Source organism: Kalmanozyma brasiliensis (assembly GCF_000497045.1).
Source record: "Kalmanozyma brasiliensis GHG001 unplaced genomic scaffold PSEUBRA_SCAF1, whole genome shotgun sequence".
Taxonomy (NCBI): Eukaryota; Fungi; Basidiomycota; class Ustilaginomycetes; order Ustilaginales; genus Kalmanozyma; species Kalmanozyma brasiliensis.
Genome location: NW_015961948.1, coordinates 416944 through 434545, shown reverse-complemented (window position 1 = coordinate 434545; position 17602 = coordinate 416944). Strand labels below are relative to the sequence as shown.

The 17602-nt window shown below is 57.8% G+C and overlaps 6 protein-coding genes across 6 annotated transcripts; 2 read left to right on the top strand and 4 right to left on the bottom strand.

Moving 5' to 3' along the window:
- Positions 1-168: 168 nt before the first annotated feature.
- On the bottom strand, positions 169-4065 carry PSEUBRA_000187 (Zn(2)-C6 fungal-type DNA-binding domain protein; the record flags this gene model as incomplete). Its single annotated transcript, XM_059464329.1, has 1 exon — positions 169-4065. The coding sequence occupies one exon, from the start codon at positions 4063-4065 to the stop codon at positions 169-171; it is 3897 nt and encodes a 1298-aa protein (XP_059320954.1).
- Positions 4066-6299: 2234 nt separating this feature from the next.
- On the top strand, positions 6300-8051 carry PSEUBRA_000186 (Carboxylesterase, type B; the record flags this gene model as incomplete). The annotated part of the gene is made up of 1 exon (XM_016435812.1): positions 6300-8051. The coding sequence occupies one exon, from the start codon at positions 6300-6302 to the stop codon at positions 8049-8051; it is 1752 nt and encodes a 583-aa protein (XP_016294790.1).
- Positions 8052-8183: 132 nt separating this feature from the next.
- Positions 8184-9836, bottom strand: PSEUBRA_000185 (WD40 repeat; the record flags this gene model as incomplete). Its single annotated transcript, XM_016435808.1, has 1 exon — positions 8184-9836. The coding sequence occupies one exon, from the start codon at positions 9834-9836 to the stop codon at positions 8184-8186; it is 1653 nt and encodes a 550-aa protein (XP_016294789.1).
- A 334-nt stretch (positions 9837-10170) lies between these two features.
- PSEUBRA_000184 (Brix domain protein) lies at positions 10171-11484 on the bottom strand (the record flags this gene model as incomplete). The annotated part of the gene is made up of 1 exon (XM_016435809.1): positions 10171-11484. One exon carries the CDS (start codon positions 11482-11484, stop codon positions 10171-10173), a length of 1314 nt encoding a protein of 437 aa, XP_016294788.1.
- A 400-nt stretch (positions 11485-11884) lies between these two features.
- PSEUBRA_000183 (Cytochrome c oxidase subunit VIIc) lies at positions 11885-12336 on the top strand (the record flags this gene model as incomplete). Its single annotated transcript, XM_016435822.1, has 2 exons — positions 11885-11992; positions 12208-12336. 2 exons carry the CDS (start codon positions 11885-11887, stop codon positions 12334-12336), a joined length of 237 nt encoding a protein of 78 aa, XP_016294787.1.
- Positions 12337-12721: 385 nt separating this feature from the next.
- PSEUBRA_000182 (Mg2+ transporter protein, CorA-like/Zinc transport protein ZntB) lies at positions 12722-17026 on the bottom strand (the record flags this gene model as incomplete). The annotated part of the gene is made up of 1 exon (XM_059464328.1): positions 12722-17026. One exon carries the CDS (start codon positions 17024-17026, stop codon positions 12722-12724), a length of 4305 nt encoding a protein of 1434 aa, XP_059320953.1.
- Positions 17027-17602: the final 576 nt, after the last annotated feature.

Here is a 17602-nt window from a genome sequence, read left to right as displayed (position 1 = left end):
GCGTCGGAGGCGAGGAAATTTCAATCACTCAATCATCAAGCCAAGCTCAGTGACAATGTGATAGACAGGATGTGGTGTGCTCGTGCAAGATATGAGAGAACCGACGGATGCCATTGAGCGATGTTGTTACAAATTGTTCTTGCAGGTGATGCGAATGTAAATGAGATCTCAGCCCGAATAGTGCTGCTGTTGTTGTGGGTATTGAGGTTGCTGCTGAGGATGACGATGCTGCTGCTGCTGCTGCTGGCCAGGGGTCCAATTCCAAACGTCCCAAGCAACATTAGACTGAGGCTGGTTCTCGCTGGGATGCAACTGGTTTGCTGGTGCGTAGTGGCCAGGCATCCCAGATGTTCCGCCTCCATGCTCGCCCGGATGCATCTGCTGCTGCTGCTGCAGCTGCTGCTGATGCTGCGCAGACAAGTACCGAGGGTCTGCAGACGGATGTTGCAATGGGTATTGACCATCGTGCTGACCTGCGTACTGTGAAGATTGCTGATGGGCGGCTGGGTATAGTTCGTGCGGGCCCGTTTGCATGACAGCTTGACGTGAGCTTGGAGCTTCCAAGTATGGCTCGTACTTGCCGTGAGCAGCATGACCTCGGAAGCCGTGCTCAGGTCGGTCAGGATTCCCGTACTGTGGCTGCTCTTGGTGCGTCGACGCGGGCCAAGGCTCGGACACTGCCACACCGGAGGCGTTCACAGGCCAGACAGCCTCTGTCGAGTAGACAACTGGGTATGCAGCGCCTCCGGCTCTTGCATCGGAAGGTCGCCGGTACGTGGCGTCGTATCCAGAAGGAATTGCATGCACTGAAGGGACGTCAGAGCTCGCTTGATATGCAAAGACTTGGTCGGGCGCGGCCAGACGTTGAGTGTTGTCAGAGTCTGACAGAAAGGCGGCGAGCGCACCGCCCGACGACGCATGTCCATCAGCAGTGGGCTGAGATGCGTATGCTGATGCCCGAGTCGGCGGAGGATGATGCTCGTCATGCACTTGATCCTGTACCTGGGAGCGTGACGAAGCTGTGCCAGATGCACCACGATCCGTATAGGAGGCCATTGAGAACGCGTCAGACGGCATTGTACGCGGCGGACCGGCAGTCGCCACTGCGGATCCGAATGCCGATGGTGGCCGCTGGTGCAACACTGATGGGGACGATTGAGCGTCGTTGCTGTGTGCGGTAGAAGTGAACGTGTCGTTCTCTCTGTGTGCGCTGAGATCGTGCTGAGCTTCCACTGCCTGGATGTACGGATTAGCCGAGGTCCTTGGAGGCAAGGACTGCAGCGGCTGCGAAGTGGCGGCCGGGCTGGAGAAACGAGTACTTTCGGCCATGGAACGGGTGCCGCGATAGGCAGGTGACGACTGCTCATTGACGCTTCCAGATGTGCTCGCCCTTGGCTGGGAGTCCTCGCTGCTGACTCTGATCTGTCGTCCCCTTCGCGCACTTCCTTCCGCGTCTGGCGTCGCGGCATTGCTGCGAATACCACTGCTTGATTTGCGGATTGCTTTGATGTCGCCCTGGCGCAAATCTGAGCCGAAGACCTTGACGGCGTAGTCGGTCTCGTCCTCCTCTATCTCTTGTATCGCCTGCACGTGCAGGGAGCCCATCATGCTGGCCGAGATCTCGTCTTCGATCTTCTGGCTGTCAGCGATCGCTTGCACCATCTCGGGTGCGTCGGGTGCCAGCTCTTCGGCTATGGTCTCGATTTCCTTCTTTTTGCGCGAGAGTAGGAACGCATTGGTGAGGATGCTCTCGACATGAGAGATCTGAAGACGCTCTTCAGCGGAGGCCACCTTGCGCATAAGGATCTCGAAGGGGCCCTGCAAGTAGTCGGCGATGGGATTGGCGGTAGTGAAGGGGATCTTGAGGACGCCGGGAAGTGCGACGTTGACGTGGCAGGCACGCAGCGATTTGACGCAGTTGGTGAGCAGAGGCAGAATGTGGTGGTTGAAGTAGGAAGCACTGGCACCCCACGTCTCGATCACCGAAAGACGCAGGTCTGCCGCTGCGAGCAGAGGAACGGCAAAGAGGCCAGCCTGAATGTTGGGTGGTGCTACAATGCAGAGCGATGGGATCTCGCTGCCTGCTGACTCTTCGTAGGAGACAAAGTCGTAGAGCTGGGGCATGACGGGCGTCAAGCTCGAGATATGGCCCATGGCTTTGAGCATGGCATCGGTGAAGGCAAAGTTGATGAGGATGGCCTTGGTGAGGCGATCATTCTCGTGACCGAGCATGATGGTGGGAGCCGACTTCCAGGGCACACTGTCTTGGTAGAAAGGGTCCTCGAGCCTAGGTCGCATGTCGCTAACAAACTCCTTGTGGTAGACCGAGCCGATGGAGACTTGGAGCGATTGAGCTTCGGCGTTGGCAAAGATGGAATAGTACCGATGCAGACCTAGCCCACGAGGGTCTCTGCGAAACTCGGTGCTCATGCTTCGCATCTGCTCGTTGAACTTGTAGCGCCACTCGTCGACTGCTTTTTTGTATGCAGCTGCTTGCTCCTCGGCTTCCTTCTTGGTGAAGGATGCTGAGGCACGCTTGGTATGGCGATGATCGCGAGCGATGGCGTACAGTTCGGCACGCTGAGCCATCCAACAGCATCGACTCTGCTCACGAGGCGAGAGGAACGATGGTGGAGGCAAAATAGAGGCGGTCAGAGCCTCGATGCGGACGCGTGGGATCTCGTGTTCGAACTGAGCCAAGGAATCCCACTCGATGCGTTCCTCGGCAACGTCGATCGAGGCGCGAAATTGAAGTAGGGTGAGCCAAGTGAAGGTGCACAAGACAGCATGAGCGTATTCGTCCCGAATTTCATCTGCAGCGTGGCCGACGGCAGGTGAATCCGTCTCGATCGACTGACGTATTGTTGGCAGCTTGGAGGCGAGGGAGGCGTAGCCGAGCTGCTGCGCCACGATGAGCGCTGTGATGATGGCTGCTCTAGGGTTGAGGTCGAGAGCGAACTCAAGCAAGCCGTCATCCTCTTGTTCTGGGGTCGAGATGGGACGATGAGCCTCGACCATGCCATCGACGGGCAAGAGCAAGAAGGACGCGCAATTGTGCAGAGCAAAGATGTTGAGATGGTCGTTGAGGGAAGAGTGCATGGCGCGACGAAGCATAGCATCCACGGCCTTACGTAGTGGCTGCCTGACTGGACCTATGGACATGGTTGGCTCGAGGTGCGGCAAGGCGACGAGATAGATGGTGAGCAGCAAGAAGCACTGGGCTTCGGATTGGCAGGTCGAAAGGTTGAGTGACTCCTCAAAGGGTATCGAGAGGAAGGGTGTGAAAGGTCCGTACAGTCCTTGGAACAGGATGCGCATCGGGTGCTCGTGAGGCTGAAGCAAGCGGCTGAGGAAGATGAGTTCGTGCTGAGGATAAGGGGGCGAGGGAGCGTGGCCAGACATGAGGCGCGCCGCAGCCTTTCCTATACAAAGATCTGGAGGCGCTTGTTTCCAGCTGTTAGAAGAGGCTGTCTCCTGTGGGAAGGCACCCGACAGCTTGAGAAGATATTGCTGAGCATCGCTCTTGAGTGCGGGAGCTGCACCGATGAGTCGAGAGAAGGCGTTGGCGATCAAGACGGGACGTTCCAGACTAGCAGGCGAGGCATTCTGGAGCGAGCAAATGTCGATGTCTCTGTAGACCGAGCGCGTGAGAGGGCTAGGTGAGATGGCAGGGGAGAGGAAGACGGCGCGATCATTGCTGAAAGGATTGGAGGTGGCCGAGGGATCGTCCTCGGGTCTGGAACGTTTGTTGGAACGAGGAGGACGATTATGCTCGGCTGGAGGGGATGGAGTGGAGGCAGAAAGAGGCTGCACGTCTTCGCCTTTGACAACTTGACCAGAAGGAGTCTCGTAGAGACAGTCGATGCATAGGGTCTTGCAGCGATGGCAGATGGTGTAGGCAGTAGAGGAGGATTGGGGGTCATCGATGGTCACGGGCTTGGCACCAGCGGCAGGTTCGCACCTGGCCTTGAGCTTGCGACAGGCGAGGCAGGCGCGTGACGTCTTTGGACGCTTTGCGCCTTTGGGCATACGCGTATTGACGTTGGGCTTTGGCGCATCAGCCATGGTGACGATGATGATGGTGGTGGTGTGATGCGAATGGTCGAAGAGTCGACATGCTCAGTGTCAGAGAGAAAGAGCAGCACGAGCGTAGACGAATGAGCGAGACATTGAGAGCAGGAGCCCGCCTCTTGAAGGTCGAGAGAAGGGGCGCTATTTGAGTGCAGCGGGGCTCTGATTGAGAGCCGAGGTGATGAGGTGGGCGGAAAGCGGCTATGGAGCTCCACCCGAATGGCGCTAGTTTGTGAGATGAATTGGGAGGTGGTATGCTGCAACCGGTGGTCGGTTGACGCGATAAGCCGTATGTGGGGACGGTGGAAGTGAGGGTGGCGTCGGCAGGCTGATGCCAGGATGAGTCGATGTCGATGTGATAGATCGATGGAGATTAGGATGGCCAAAGTGCTGCCATTTCACTTTTCCGAATCCGCGGACGAGCCAGCCAGGGTCTCGATCCGGTTAGATGGAGCCGAAGCAAAAGAACAATGGTCAATAAGTTGATGGTCCAAGGTCAACATGTCCATGCAGAGGCAGACGCAGGGGCCACGGCAAGGCGGAGAGAATGGCTACCGATGAGATGAAGTCACAATCGCAATCACAATGACCAAGTTGCTCGAAATCACAATGATCTGATTGAAGGCTCAGTTGCTTGAAGCAATCACATGGAGACCAATTCAAACAAGATTCGGCCGCAGTCAGCTGTATCCCGCGTTCCGACCGAGATTAGTCGCTGGGCGAGCACTTTCTTGTCACTTTTATCACGCTGTCCTGCGCAGCTGCGTATCAATGACATGGACAGGTTGACAAAGAACAAGTGACAAACTGGACCAGCAAGTCCAACCATACGGAGACGAGCGTCCGGGGCGGTAAGACGTGCATGAGCGTGCATCTCTGCTTTTTGGGACCCTTCTTTCCTCCTTCCATGGAGCGAACAAAGCGCAGCATGAGCACGAGCATGAGCAAAAGCGCAATACACTTCCTCCTCGTTCCGCATTCCGCATTGAAGCGACATCGCATTGTTCAGCGATCATGAGAGCCTTTGATGGAGAGTGTTGGTTTGTGGCAGCGGCAGCATTGTCTTGATCGATCATTTAAGAGTCTGTGTCGTTCTGCTGTTCCTGCATGTACCTTGTCATGGCTCTATCTTAGCAAGCAGATTGCTCCGTCATACCATGTCCATGCGACGATGCCGATCCTACATGATTGCATCTTCTCGCTGGGCAACTGCTTGGACCACGCAGCAAGCCGCGTGACTGACCATGAGCCCCGAGAGCACGGATCGCGGAGCCCCACGTCGGCTCGACTCGAACCGATGCAACTGCAAGCGCAGCACGCGCAGCTCACCTCGCTTGCTCGCCATGCCATCCATAGGCTCGTGCTCGCCGCTCTCCTCTTCCAAAAATCTCGCTTAGCCGCCCCCCGCCGGCGTGCAAGTCCCGCCGTCCCAGTCGAAATTCACCGTTCCGCGATTTCCCTGGCGTTCCGGCCGACTTGGGCCTTCATTTCGGCCGTCATCAACCAGAAGATGCTGTCGAACAGGACCAACAGCTCGGTTGCAGCTCTGCCCTTGGACCTTGCATTGCCATGGCCTTGGGATCATGCATGAACGTGCTTCTGCGACTCTGGCTCCGCTCGCTAGCTGAATGAAATGTGCACAGTCACCGCCGGGATGTGGGGATGTTCCAAGTGTGGGGTCGACACCTGTCAGACATGGCTCGACGCGGTCCTCGAGGCAGATGCGCAAGGTGGACACGCAGTCTCTGGCTGAATTCCCCACACAGCGCTACCTGACGCCTTTGGGGCCCCTTCTGATCCTCCGCGAGGGATCGCCTTCGCCGTGATTTGGTCCTGCCGCGTTTTCCTGTTGCTCTCGATACAGGCGACTATGCGGGGCGCATGGGCTTGCCAGTGTTGCACCAGGAAAATGGCAGACGTCCATCCGAATGGCTACTGAGGGCAGGATCTGCACAGCAGCTAAGCGAGATCAGGGGTGGCCCTGCATTCGCTGCTACTGCTGCTGCGAGACCGTTGCCTCTCTGAGCCCCATCCATGAAGCCGTTCAACCTCGCTACGCCTTCGTGCTTCACTGTAGATGCCCATGTGCGAGCATCGCCTTGACCGGGGCTCGCAATGAAGATATAAGAGAGCCCCTCATGAGGTTGAGTCCCCCCCCCCCTTCCCGTCTCGCACGCTTCTTCCCTCCATCCTTCCCTTCGACCATTTGACTATCCACCTTCTTCGTCATGCGGCTATCTCCTCTAAATCTGGTCGCAGCGGCAGCTGCCGCCGTCGGCCTGGTCTCAGCTCTCCCCTCAGTAGCTCCTCAACCTCGCGGCGCTGATTGCCAGCCCACAGTCAAGCTGCATCAGGGCACAGTCCGTGGTATCGTCGACGCCAATTATGGTCTTGAGCAATTCTTCGGCATTCCCTATGCCAAGGCCCCCATCAACAATCTCCGCTTCGCCAAGCCTCAACCTGTCGACGGTCACCCGGGCTCAACCATCGACGCGACCCGCTTCGGTGACATCTGCATGCAGCCCGCTGCCCCCTCTCCGCTCTACAACATGAGCGAGGACTGTCTCAACATCAACGTCGTCCGTCCTGTCGGCACTACTGAACATGCCAAGCTCCCCGTGCTCACCTGGATCTACGGCGGGGCGTTCTTCGTCGGCAGCACTCCCGCCTACAACGCAAGCGAACTCGTGCAGAGGAGCGTCGACATTGGCAAACCCATCGTCTTTGTTGCGATGAACTACCGCGTCGGACCGTTTGGCTTCATCGGTGGGTCGGAAGTGGCTGATTCGGAGGGGGCGACGAGCAACGCAGGGTTGTACGATCAGCGTCTCGCTATGAAGTGGGTCAAGAAGAACATTGGAAAGTTTGGCGGCGATGCGGGGAGGGTGACGCTCTTTGGCGAGAGCGCGGGGGCGATGAGTGTCGCACTTAACAACTTTGCCTACGATGGCGACAACGAAGGGCTTTGGCACGCGGCGATCATGGACTCGGGTGGCATTGCACCCGGCCCACTGCTCACGCCCAAACATCCGGCCGTAGAGAAGTCCTTCGAAAGCCTGGCGGCGGGCGTTGGGTGCACGGGTGGCAACGGGACGCTGCTCAAGTGTCTTCGTGCCGCAAACGCGAACGATGTTCTGGAGGTATCCTTTGCGCTGACAGGTCAAGCTGGAGGGACGTTTCCGATTGCAGGCGCCCTCGCCTGGCTCCCCCTCGTCGACTACGAATTGATCACCAACTATCCCTCCGTCAATCTCCCCCAGGGCAAGCTGGCCGACATCCCCGTCATCGCAGGCAACAACCTCGACGAAGGCCCCCTCTTCGCCCAGCAACACCTCAATTCCTCTTCAAACTTTGAGACCTGGGTCCGCTCCGCCGCGGTCATCTACAACACCTCCTACACCGAGCAAGCTCTTCAGCGCGTATTTTCGGCCTACCCAGACATCCCCTCCCTCGGCTCGCCGTACTACAACGCCGAAACGACCACTTCGGCAGGCACCACCAACCTCACCTCCCGCGTCTATCCACCTTCGACCGGCAACCAGTACAAACGATCCGCCGCCTTCTTCGGCGACTTCACCTTCCAAGCCCACCGCCGAACCTATCTGCGCGCCGCCACTGCCGGCAAGAAGAACGGGAAGAATGTATGGTCCTTCGAATTTCAGCAGAATGACAAGTTCGCCAATGGCACCGGCAGCCCGCTGGGTGCGTACCACGGTAGCGAGCTCAAATACTTTTTCGTCCTCCCCGATGGCAGAATCAAAGACCCCGTGCTGGAGGACAAGATGCCCAGAGCATACATCAGTTTTACCTACTACCACGATCCGACGGTGCTGAGTGGATTGGATTGGCCCAGGTACAGGGAGGGTGGGGAACTGTTGCAGTTGAAGGGCGGGAATGTCACGCGGATCAAGGATACCTACAGGAAGGAGGCGATGGAGGCGTTGACTAATGAACGCTCTGCGAAGGTTTTTGGGTTCTGAACAGCCCTCGCCATCAACAATTCACTATGAGCGGTTGGTAAGGGACCTCGGAAAGCAGTGGAATTGCAACAGGAACCGGCACAAGGAACACGCATGCGATGAAAACCTGGTTTGACGATTGTGATGCGCTGTCTAAAAGTGATCGTCGTGAAAGTCGGAATAGTCGATCTCGAGACGAGGCGGAATGACGAATGTATCGCTATCGTCGTCGTCCAACACCACAAACTCCAGCATCCTCTCCTGTCCCTCTGCCCCTGTCGCTGCTACCCACCCCGAATCCTGGCACAGCTCCCCTAACCTGCTCACCACCATCTGCAGCGCTCTCCCCACCGCCCCCTCTCTCTCCTCCACCCCCATCTCCAGCAGCTCCTCCACCACCCGCATCTCCACCCCTGTCCGCACGCTTCTCCCCTCCACCCGCACCCGCACATCCGCCGCCTCCTCCTCCACCATCCGCATCCTATCCCTCCCCTCCTTCCCATCGATAAAATCAAACTCATCCTCGCGCTCCTCGTACTCCTCGTTCTCCTCCAGCTCCTCAAACCCTGGAGCGTACGCAGACCAAATCTCCTCGCTCGGGGTAAACCACACGTAGATCGCGCCTGTGTTGCTGGCACTCGCGAGCATCGGTCTGTTCGGATGCCAATCCACGCCGATACTCCAATCCTTCGGCCCTTCCAGGATTTTCGACAAAGTAGAAGAGGTTCGGTCCCAAACATAGACGTTATGAGACGCCTTGTGCGCAGCACCGGCAAAGATGTAGTCGGATGAAGGGCTGAAGCCGATATTGTTCCAGGCGGTGCGTTGGATCATGTCTTGAATCTTGTGGACGAGTGTCAGGTTCAGGGAGGTTCGAGAGCGTTTTGCAGGCCGCCCCTCTTCCGAGGTGGTTGAAGTGGTGGTAGAGACGTGGAGAAGACGTAGTGCACGATCGTTGCAGTTGACCACGAGGTATCGTCCGGCCGAATCGAAGGATAGCTCCTTGACGCCTGAGCTGGTCGAGAGGACTTTTTGCTCGTCCAGCAACTCGCCTGAGATGGCGTCAAAGATGAGAAGGGAGCCCTTGGAGGTTCCGGCGACAACGAAGCGCGAGTCGGGCGTGTAACGGGCTGCTGTGATGCCGGCTGGTGTTGAGGTTTCCGCTTCCTCTTCTGACGAGGAAGGCTTTGTTGTGGTACCGATCAGAGGTATACGCCGGGGCGCGGAGTGCACATCTTCCACCTCGACCTGCGCGCCCTTTCTACGTCGCAATCGAACTCGCTCCTGAAGATCCACCAGAAACGCCTCCTGAGACGCGAGCACCACGAGCAACCGTCTGCTGCTATCCGGCGCGAACTGGACCGACGACACGGCGCAGTCGAAGCGTATCGTCGTCTTCCTCTCGCTTGCAAATGGCAGTCTTGCATCCATCGTTCCATCTCCATTCATCCCCTCCCTTCCCACACCTGGTGGATCTCTCATCGCCGCTCCACCCGCACTCTTCGCCTTCAGATCCCAAACGATGACATTCCAGTCGTTGGAACAGCTCGCCAGGTACCGGTTGTACGTACTCCACGCCAACCCTGTCACCGCACGGACGTGACCGGAGAGCAACCGAAGCACGGATCGGGTCTCGATGTCCCAGACGGTGATGTAGCCGTCCGAACGACCGACGGCGAGGTACTGGCCGGAAAGGGTGGAGCGGCCGTGGTTGAAGAGGAGCGTGCTGCATTCGGCCGTGGAGAGCGTCGAGGAGACCGAGTCGGGGATCTCGATGGTGAACGGGTTGAGGAGTTGCGCGTTCATTGTTGCGCTTGGACGAAGCTGATGCTAAGCCAGTGAGGTCGCAGATGGTGTGGTGAGGCGGAAGAGAAGATGCGAAGGTGAGCCACGCGGGGTGAAAGTCTGAGCGTCGAGTAAATTCAGGGTCCAGCTCTTTCTTCTTGAGGTTCACGGACACGCGACTGCTGCAGCTTCAGGCGGCGCGACTGAGCACCTTTGACTTCCACTCAGGATGCCATCGAAGCGCTCAGAAGGTGACACATGGGCAGCTGGATAGAAATGCATGATTGCAATGTCGAGTGAGGAGCGTGGATGCAGCTTGAGCTTGACAATGGGTACGAAAGCAACGAGCCTGGTCTCAGAGGTAAAAGTTTCGCCTCGAGACGCTCATCTTCGGCTTCCATTGGAAGTCCATGCCCACCGTCTCTTCCTCTCCGCGCTGTCTCTTCTTCTTTGACGACGACGAGCCCGTCCCTTCTGCGCTCACTGTCTTTCCACTCAATGTTGACCCCTCTGCGTCCACCACTTTCTCTCCTTCCTCGCCCTCCTCCTGCCTCGACAGCACCTCCACCTCCTCGGGCTCCAACTCGGCGTACTCCTCGCTATACTTTCCATCCCACACGCCCGCGCCCTTCGGCAGCCCCTCCTTCAGACTATGCAACTTGAGCGTAAACCTCGGCCCGATCTCCTGCAGCGCCGTCTTGGTGTCGCTCTTAAACATATACCTGTGCCTCCTGAAAAAGATGTAGTCTCGCTGATTATGACATGTCACCGCCTGTCTTCCCTCCAGCTGGGGGATCTTGGGAAACAGACTCTGCAGTACCTTGCCGACACGGTGACCGAGGACGGTGGTAAAGTTGTTGAGGATGAGTTCTGGGGTGTGTGGTGTGGGGCGTGCTTTGCCGTAGATCTCGGCGCCCGTGCTGATGGATGTGAGGCGGAAGAACGCTGTGGGCCCGTGAGGAAGCTGAATGACTGTGAGCGCGAAAGGCTCTTTGCGGGATTCGCCGACGACAAGGACAGCGCCGAACCGACGTTCGCGCGCCCAGCCGCAGATCTTGCCCAGCCCTACACCCTGTGCTTTCGAGCGCGGGCGGTATTCCGCACCGGGAAAGACGGAGAGCAACTCGTCGACAAATTCGCGTGTCTTCTCGGAAGGGTGCGAGCGTGCGTTGAGCGAGTCGAGATGCGGTGATGTCGAGGAGGACGGCATCGACGTCGTGATCAGGATGGCCGGTGGCGCACTGGGATCTTCATCATCATCGATCTCTTCCGCCGCCTCCTGCTCCTCCTCTTCCATCATCTCCTCCGCATCGTCCTCATCCGAGTCCTCACCATCGCTCTTCTCTCCCACCTTCTTGTCCAAGCTGCTCGGTCCAGGCCCTTCGTGCGTATTCGGCGCATTGATAATGGTCGGGTTAAAATCACGCGTGTTCTCGATCGTCCGCGTCTTGTTCGCCGCCAATCGGGCCGCTTTTTTGGCAGCACCGTCCTCGCCGCGCTCCTCCTTAGCCTGAGCGGATCGGCGTGCGAACTTGTCCTTGCGCTTCTCGGCCTTGTACTTGCGATAGAGCTCGGTGCGCTTCATCTTGTTGCCGACGTGCTTGAAAGAGCCAGAGGCGGCGGGCTTGCCGCCTGTGCCCGAAGAGGAAGCTTCTGCGTTGCCCGGCATGGTGAGAGCTTCTTCTCTGTTCGACTCAGCTGCTGGTCGGAATGTATGTGTGCGAAATGGACCTTGAGCTGCTCCAAGCTGAGTCGAGATCGTTGCGAGACCAGTTCAGGGTGTTCAAGATGAGGGGCAGCGGTGAGGGGTGGAAGGCCAAGATGCAGGGTTCGTTGGAAATTTTGACAGAGAAATTTAAGCCGCTCCACACTCTACCAAAAAGTTGCCCTGCACGTGATGGTGTGAAAAGCTTGATTTGTCATGCTCTTGTAATTTGATCATCGAAATCACACCCGAATTCAGCCTTTGGTCGGAAAGCGCTCTCATCGCCATCATAGGTTTCGATACCGACTCTTCTCACCGTCATCCCATCTCCGCAAACCTCACATCACAGATATCCATCGTCAACATGTCCATCATCGCTCGCCAGACCGTCCGCTCCGCGCGCACCGCGCTCCGCCAGCAGCAGGCTCCCCTGCTCCGACGAAACCTCCACGTCGACAACACCGCCGAGACTGTGAGTTTTCCATCATCCTTTCAGCCTCCCAGAGAGCGAGCAATCGAGCATCGCACATAGCAGCCGCCCCTCGCATGACTTGCTGGCAGACGACACTTGCTGCTGCCATCCGACAGCTGCCAGATGTTGTGATCATATGTATCCGTATGCTGATCTGTGACACTCTATTCCTCTTGCGTCTCGAACCTCTTCTCTTCGATGCTTTCGCACAACAGTCGCTGCCCTTCCCCTCGGGCCCCACGCGCAAGGTGCCCGTCGCCATCGGCCTCACCACCTTCCTCGTCTTTGGCTTCTCCCTCCCCTTCATCGCCGCCAAGTTCCAGATCGCCAAGGCCTCGTGGTAATCGCTTTTGCGGGATAGCAAGGCGAACGCACTCCCGAAGGTGTCGCTCTAGTACACTCGTAGCGCACGCATGATCTGTTGATCAAGATCACGTCTTGCCATCTTCAATACAAGCATTTCACCGTTTTGCTAGCGTGCATTTCACTCAGGATGATGCTGGGAAGTTCAGGTCCAGCTTCCGACTTCAGATTCAGGGCTGAAGATGAAAGGCCGGTGCTGCTCGTGTGTTTGACGAACTCGTCTTCAAGCAGCAAGCATTGGCATCCGACGTCACAGTCGTCGCTCTCGCCTGCTCTTGGTGACTTTTCATTCCTTTCCATAATATGATTCTGAAACAACGTGAAGGCATGGGCATGAGCCCTGCGATGCGAAAGAAATGCATTCTCTCAACGAGCCGCCTTGACCCGGGCAACACGGCTCTTGCTCTCCTTGTACAGCCACTTGACGTACCTCCACAGCACAAACGGCACGCAGACGGCGACAAAGACGATGCCGCCAAACCACGCGTGCTGATCGCTCTCCAGCTCGTTCCCCGGTCGCGCCACATTGAGCGAAAAGATCGACGTGATGAACACGATGATCAGTACGGTCGTCGCGACGCTCGCGAGCGTCAGGATCGCCGTATCCGCCCCCTGCCGGAACTTTCTGTTCTCGATGGTGATCTGAGCGAGGTAGGTGTGGTGGATCTCGGACAAGCGGCCTTCGCCCGAATTGAGCTGGTTGAGCATCGAGATGATGTGGTCGTGCACATCGGACATGTACATGCTCACCTCGGTTCGGGCGAGGGTGCTGCGCGAGTTGCCGCCAATCAACGCTTCTTCTCGCCGCTGCAGCTGCTGCATGTCGGCAAGTCGTTTTCGAAGACCCTTGACCGCGTCGTTCTTGGGTCCGAGCAGACGCGAAAGACCAGTGACGATCTTGCGCGTGTCGGCAATGCGGTGCAGCATGATGCTCTGGTCTGCGGCGGCCTGCGTGTCGAACACGGAGTTGCTCGCCTCGTCGATCTCGGCTGCCGTACGTCGCATCTCGGCCTCGAGCGTGTCTTTGAACTCCCACTCGGGTAGGCGTGAGATGGTCACTTTTTGCTTTTGCTTGACGAGGAAGTCGGGGAGGCGATTGAGAATTCCGTCGCCCAGAGGCAGGATCGGCAGCGGTCGCAACGCACGGATCGTCTTGAGTCGACGCACTTCCAGCATCGGCGTCCGCTTCTCCACCTCAGACACCGTGGGTGACGACATGGCTGAGACAGGCTCGACACTGATGAGTCGGCCCTGAGGATTGGAGCCGAGCAACGCTCGTTGACGTCGCTGCTTGGGCGCGAAGCTGGTCTTTTTCTTGCGGCTGGTCGAGCTGCTGACCGGCACGCTCGCCAAATCTTCTACCTCGACGACTTCCGACTGCACAAACGAGATGAGCGGGAAGAAGGCGTCGACCACCGAGTCGTAGAGATCGTGCGCGATCCAGTCGGCTGTCAGCTCGACGGGACGCGTGATCTCCAAGAGACGGGCGGCGACGCGATCGATGTGCTTGCTGACGTCTTCGAAGGCGAATGAGATGACGCCGTGCGAAAAGACGAGAAGGTAGAGATTGTTGCCACCAACACTGACGCCCTCGAGACCCTCTTTGCCGCCGATACCCTCGACGATCTCGACGCGACCTTTACCAAGCCGTGCTGGGGCTGCGAGACGTGCGTTATGTCCGCCGTCCTGGTGTTTGTTCGAGTGTCCGTCCTCAGGGCTCGTCGCGGTCTTGTCAGCGAGGTCACGCAGCTCCAAGCTTTCAGACTTGGTGTCTTGTCCGTTGTCTTCGCCGTTCTTCGTCTTTGCCTCAGCCTCGCCGTGGACGGTAGCACTGGAAGATCCAGACCCGGTGAAACTCGGTGAGCCAGGTGAGCCTTTGATGCTTGTCGACGTATATCGGAAGTATCGCTCATCGATGGCTCGAATGACGACAAAGTAGTAGCCAAGTCGATCAAAGACGTCGACCTTTTCGCGCGGGTCCTGCTGCAGCACATCTTCGACTGTGAGCGGATGCATGGGAAAGAGCTTGGAGATCTCGTGCATGTCTTTGTAGGTAGGGCAGTGGACGTGAAGCCACCATGCGCCTTCATCTTCCGCTGCGGTCGTCGCTGCGGTCGCTTTGCTCGGGTCGCCATCCGATGGCGTTTTTGTCGTGCTGTTTTGACTGCCCTCTTTCCCAGCCGACGGAGGATCCGAGGTCAGAGGGGCGGAAGCGCTGTCCTTCCCAGCGCGCTTCTTTCCAGAGGCTCGCAGCTGCGAAAAGATCCGTGGAGTGCGACCAAAATCTCTGCCGAAAGCTGTGGTATAGTTCGGGCTGAGTGGGATGTCGGACAGATGTCGGCCTGTGCGCGTTTCCTCTTCTTGGTCGGCTGGAAGGTTGTGATGGTAATCCATGTAAGACGGTTGTTGGCCGCCCGGTGACGAGTGCTTTGGAGAGGAAGACGCATGCCTGAGATCGCTGCCCCTTCCGACGAGGTCGTGCTCTTCCATGTCATCGGGCAATTCCAAGGCAGGTGGAGGAAGAGCCAGGTCACCGTCGAAAAGGTCGAGCTCATCTTCTTCGGGTGCTTTCGTAACTGGCTCGGGAACGGGAGTCTTTCGGTGATGATGGGACGTCTTTCCATCCTTCTCATGAGCGGTCTTGTTTCGATGGTGGGCTTTCTCGACTGCAGCTTTGGCGGCGTGGCGATGGTGTCGATGGAGCGTTGGGTACGCTGCTTCGGGAGCAAGACCCATGTCGCCGCCTTGCACATCGGCCTGTCGAAGGTAGTTTCGCATGACGTAGAGCTGATTGCGGACCTGAACCCAAGTCTGCGTCCTCATGGTCCTCTTGAGTACGACAGAAGTGCCCTGCTGTGGATCCGGGGTGGCTTCCAAGGTGGACAGCGTGGTGCAGTCCAGATCCATGGGGAGCTTCATCGGCGTGAATAGTTGATACTGTGTCACTCCACCGGCTAGCTCCTTGGCTCGCATAGCCTTGGCACGAGCACTTCGACTGGGCTTGGGCGGCAATCGACCTTGTCGAATGAGCTGGGCTTCGCGCTTCTTTGCGCGCTTGGCGGCCTGCCTTGCCTTTTTGATCTGACGCTTCTCTGCAGCCTTTTTGCCGCGCGGGAAGTCGGTCAAGGGGGCAAAGTAGGGCGTCAAAGGACCTTTGCGACTCGAGACTGGTGAACCGGGTATATCGCTAGCTTCGGACTGATCGGCGCGTGAACGAGCTTTGGCGCTGCGGCGGGACTTGCCGCGCACATTTGAAAAGGAGAGACGACGTGCTGAAGAGCGTCGTGAGCGTGCGCCGCTTGTAGTTGATGATTTGCTGCTGGATGAGTTTGAAGACGAGGATGACGAAGAGGAGCCGGAGGACGAATCGTCGGAATCGGAGCTAGAGGAAGAGCTGGAGCTGTCACCAAAGAAGGCTCGCAGGCGTGCAATAGTGATACCTCTACCCGAGCTTGAAGAGCTGGAGGAGCCGCTGGAAGACGAAGAGGATGATGACGAAGATGAAGAGCTGCTCGAGCTACTGGACCCTGCGCTACTGCGGGCGGAGCTGCGACTTGCACGACTGCTGCGAGAGCCGCGTCGTGAGCGAGCCCTGCGCGATCCTTTGGCGCTGCGACGTCCACGTTGAGTTCTACGGCGCTCTCGAGATGCTGTGACGTAGTCGTCCAGATTTCGATACGTGTCCTCAACCTCGAAGCTGGGAGGCAGATCGACCTTGCGGACGCGTCTTTGATCTGGAGCGAATTGAAGTCTGCGTTTGGGCTTGCGACCCACTTTGGAAGCCATGGCAAGTGCCGATGCGGTGGGAGCATTTGCTTCTGGTACGTCCAAGGGAGGCTCGGCTGGAAGCTCTACAATCTCGTCGCCAAGCTGCGCGGCTCGTGGAGATGTACGAGGCATGTGCGAGCCGGCTCGCTCTTGTTCGTCATCGGCAAAGTCAAGCTCGGCATCCCGCTCCTGGCGTGCTAGCTTCTCGAGCCTTCTCGCCTCTCGTCGAGCGGCTCTTCGTGCTTCTTTGGTTCTCTGAACCGAAGAGAGTTCGAACACGGGAGAAGGTCGAATTCTAGTCCTGGGCGAAGATGGCGCGATGTTTGGTGATGGACTAGAAGGGGCAGCGAAGCTGGCAACTCTGCTGAAGGCGGCTTTGAGCGGATTGGATCTGGAACGATGATTTGAGTCCTGAGAGTTGCTGCCTATCGATGCGGCGCTTTTGGCACTGGCTGAGGTGGCTGTGCGATGGAATGAGGTCGAAGCTGTTGGAGGTGGTGGAGGATAGGCGAAGGAGGAGGGACCGGCTTGTGAGGATGAAGAGCCAGCACTGAAGATGGAAGTGTTGAACATGGAGCGTACGGTAGCAGGGGGCCGTTGGCGTTGAATGGTGCGCTCTGCAGCGGGTGGCAGAGAGCGCAAGGCGTCGTCCATGAGGGCATCCTGACGATTAGCTGGTCTCCTTGGTAGAGGAGGCACATCTGCTGGTAGCAAAGCAGCAGGCGGTAGCGCTGGCTGGCCGAGGTCAAGAGAGGCTGAGTCGATGTCTTCGTGCTGATGCGAGGCGGACGTCGAAGAAGCAGCCACGTTCTGCGCGCCGTTGTCGATCTGGCTCGAAGTGCCTGAGGGCCCAGCCTGACGAGCGTCGTCCGAGCCCCTAGGCGCGGGAGCTGCGTCGGACATGATGACTACGCTTCGAATCTTGGCTCTGGGATGGAAGCTGACTACGGAGCAGCTCAGTAACGGAATCCTCCGACGTTGGCGTCTACGGTCGGGCCGATGCGTGGGAACCCATTCTCTCGGCCAAGTGTGCCGACAGAGGTATTGCAGTGCTGCGACAGCACAACTCCGAGATTCAAAGTACAGCAGGAGACGGATTCGAGACTACACGAGAAGCCATGTCTGCGTTTGCCGATGAGCGCAAGGGTGGAGATAGGAACGGTGCGATGGTGGACGAAGGGAAGGCGAGCGGTGATGGCAGGATGAGTGTTGTTGAAAGCAACCTAAAAAAGTCGCATTTTTTGGCCAAATTTAGCTTTAAGTTTTCGAAAAATAGGTCAATAAAAGCGTTTTGGACGAGGGCTGCTGCTGCTGCTGCTGCTGCTGCTTGCGTATCGTGTGACAAAGAAGGGTCTGTCGAGAGATGAAGCTTCCTTGCGAGTGCCGGCCTGCGAGATGAAATGGGCCTGTTTGCCCTGTACTGTAGACTGCTGTCCAGGCGGCTCTCTGCTGCATCACATCGAGCAAAGAAGAGTGTCG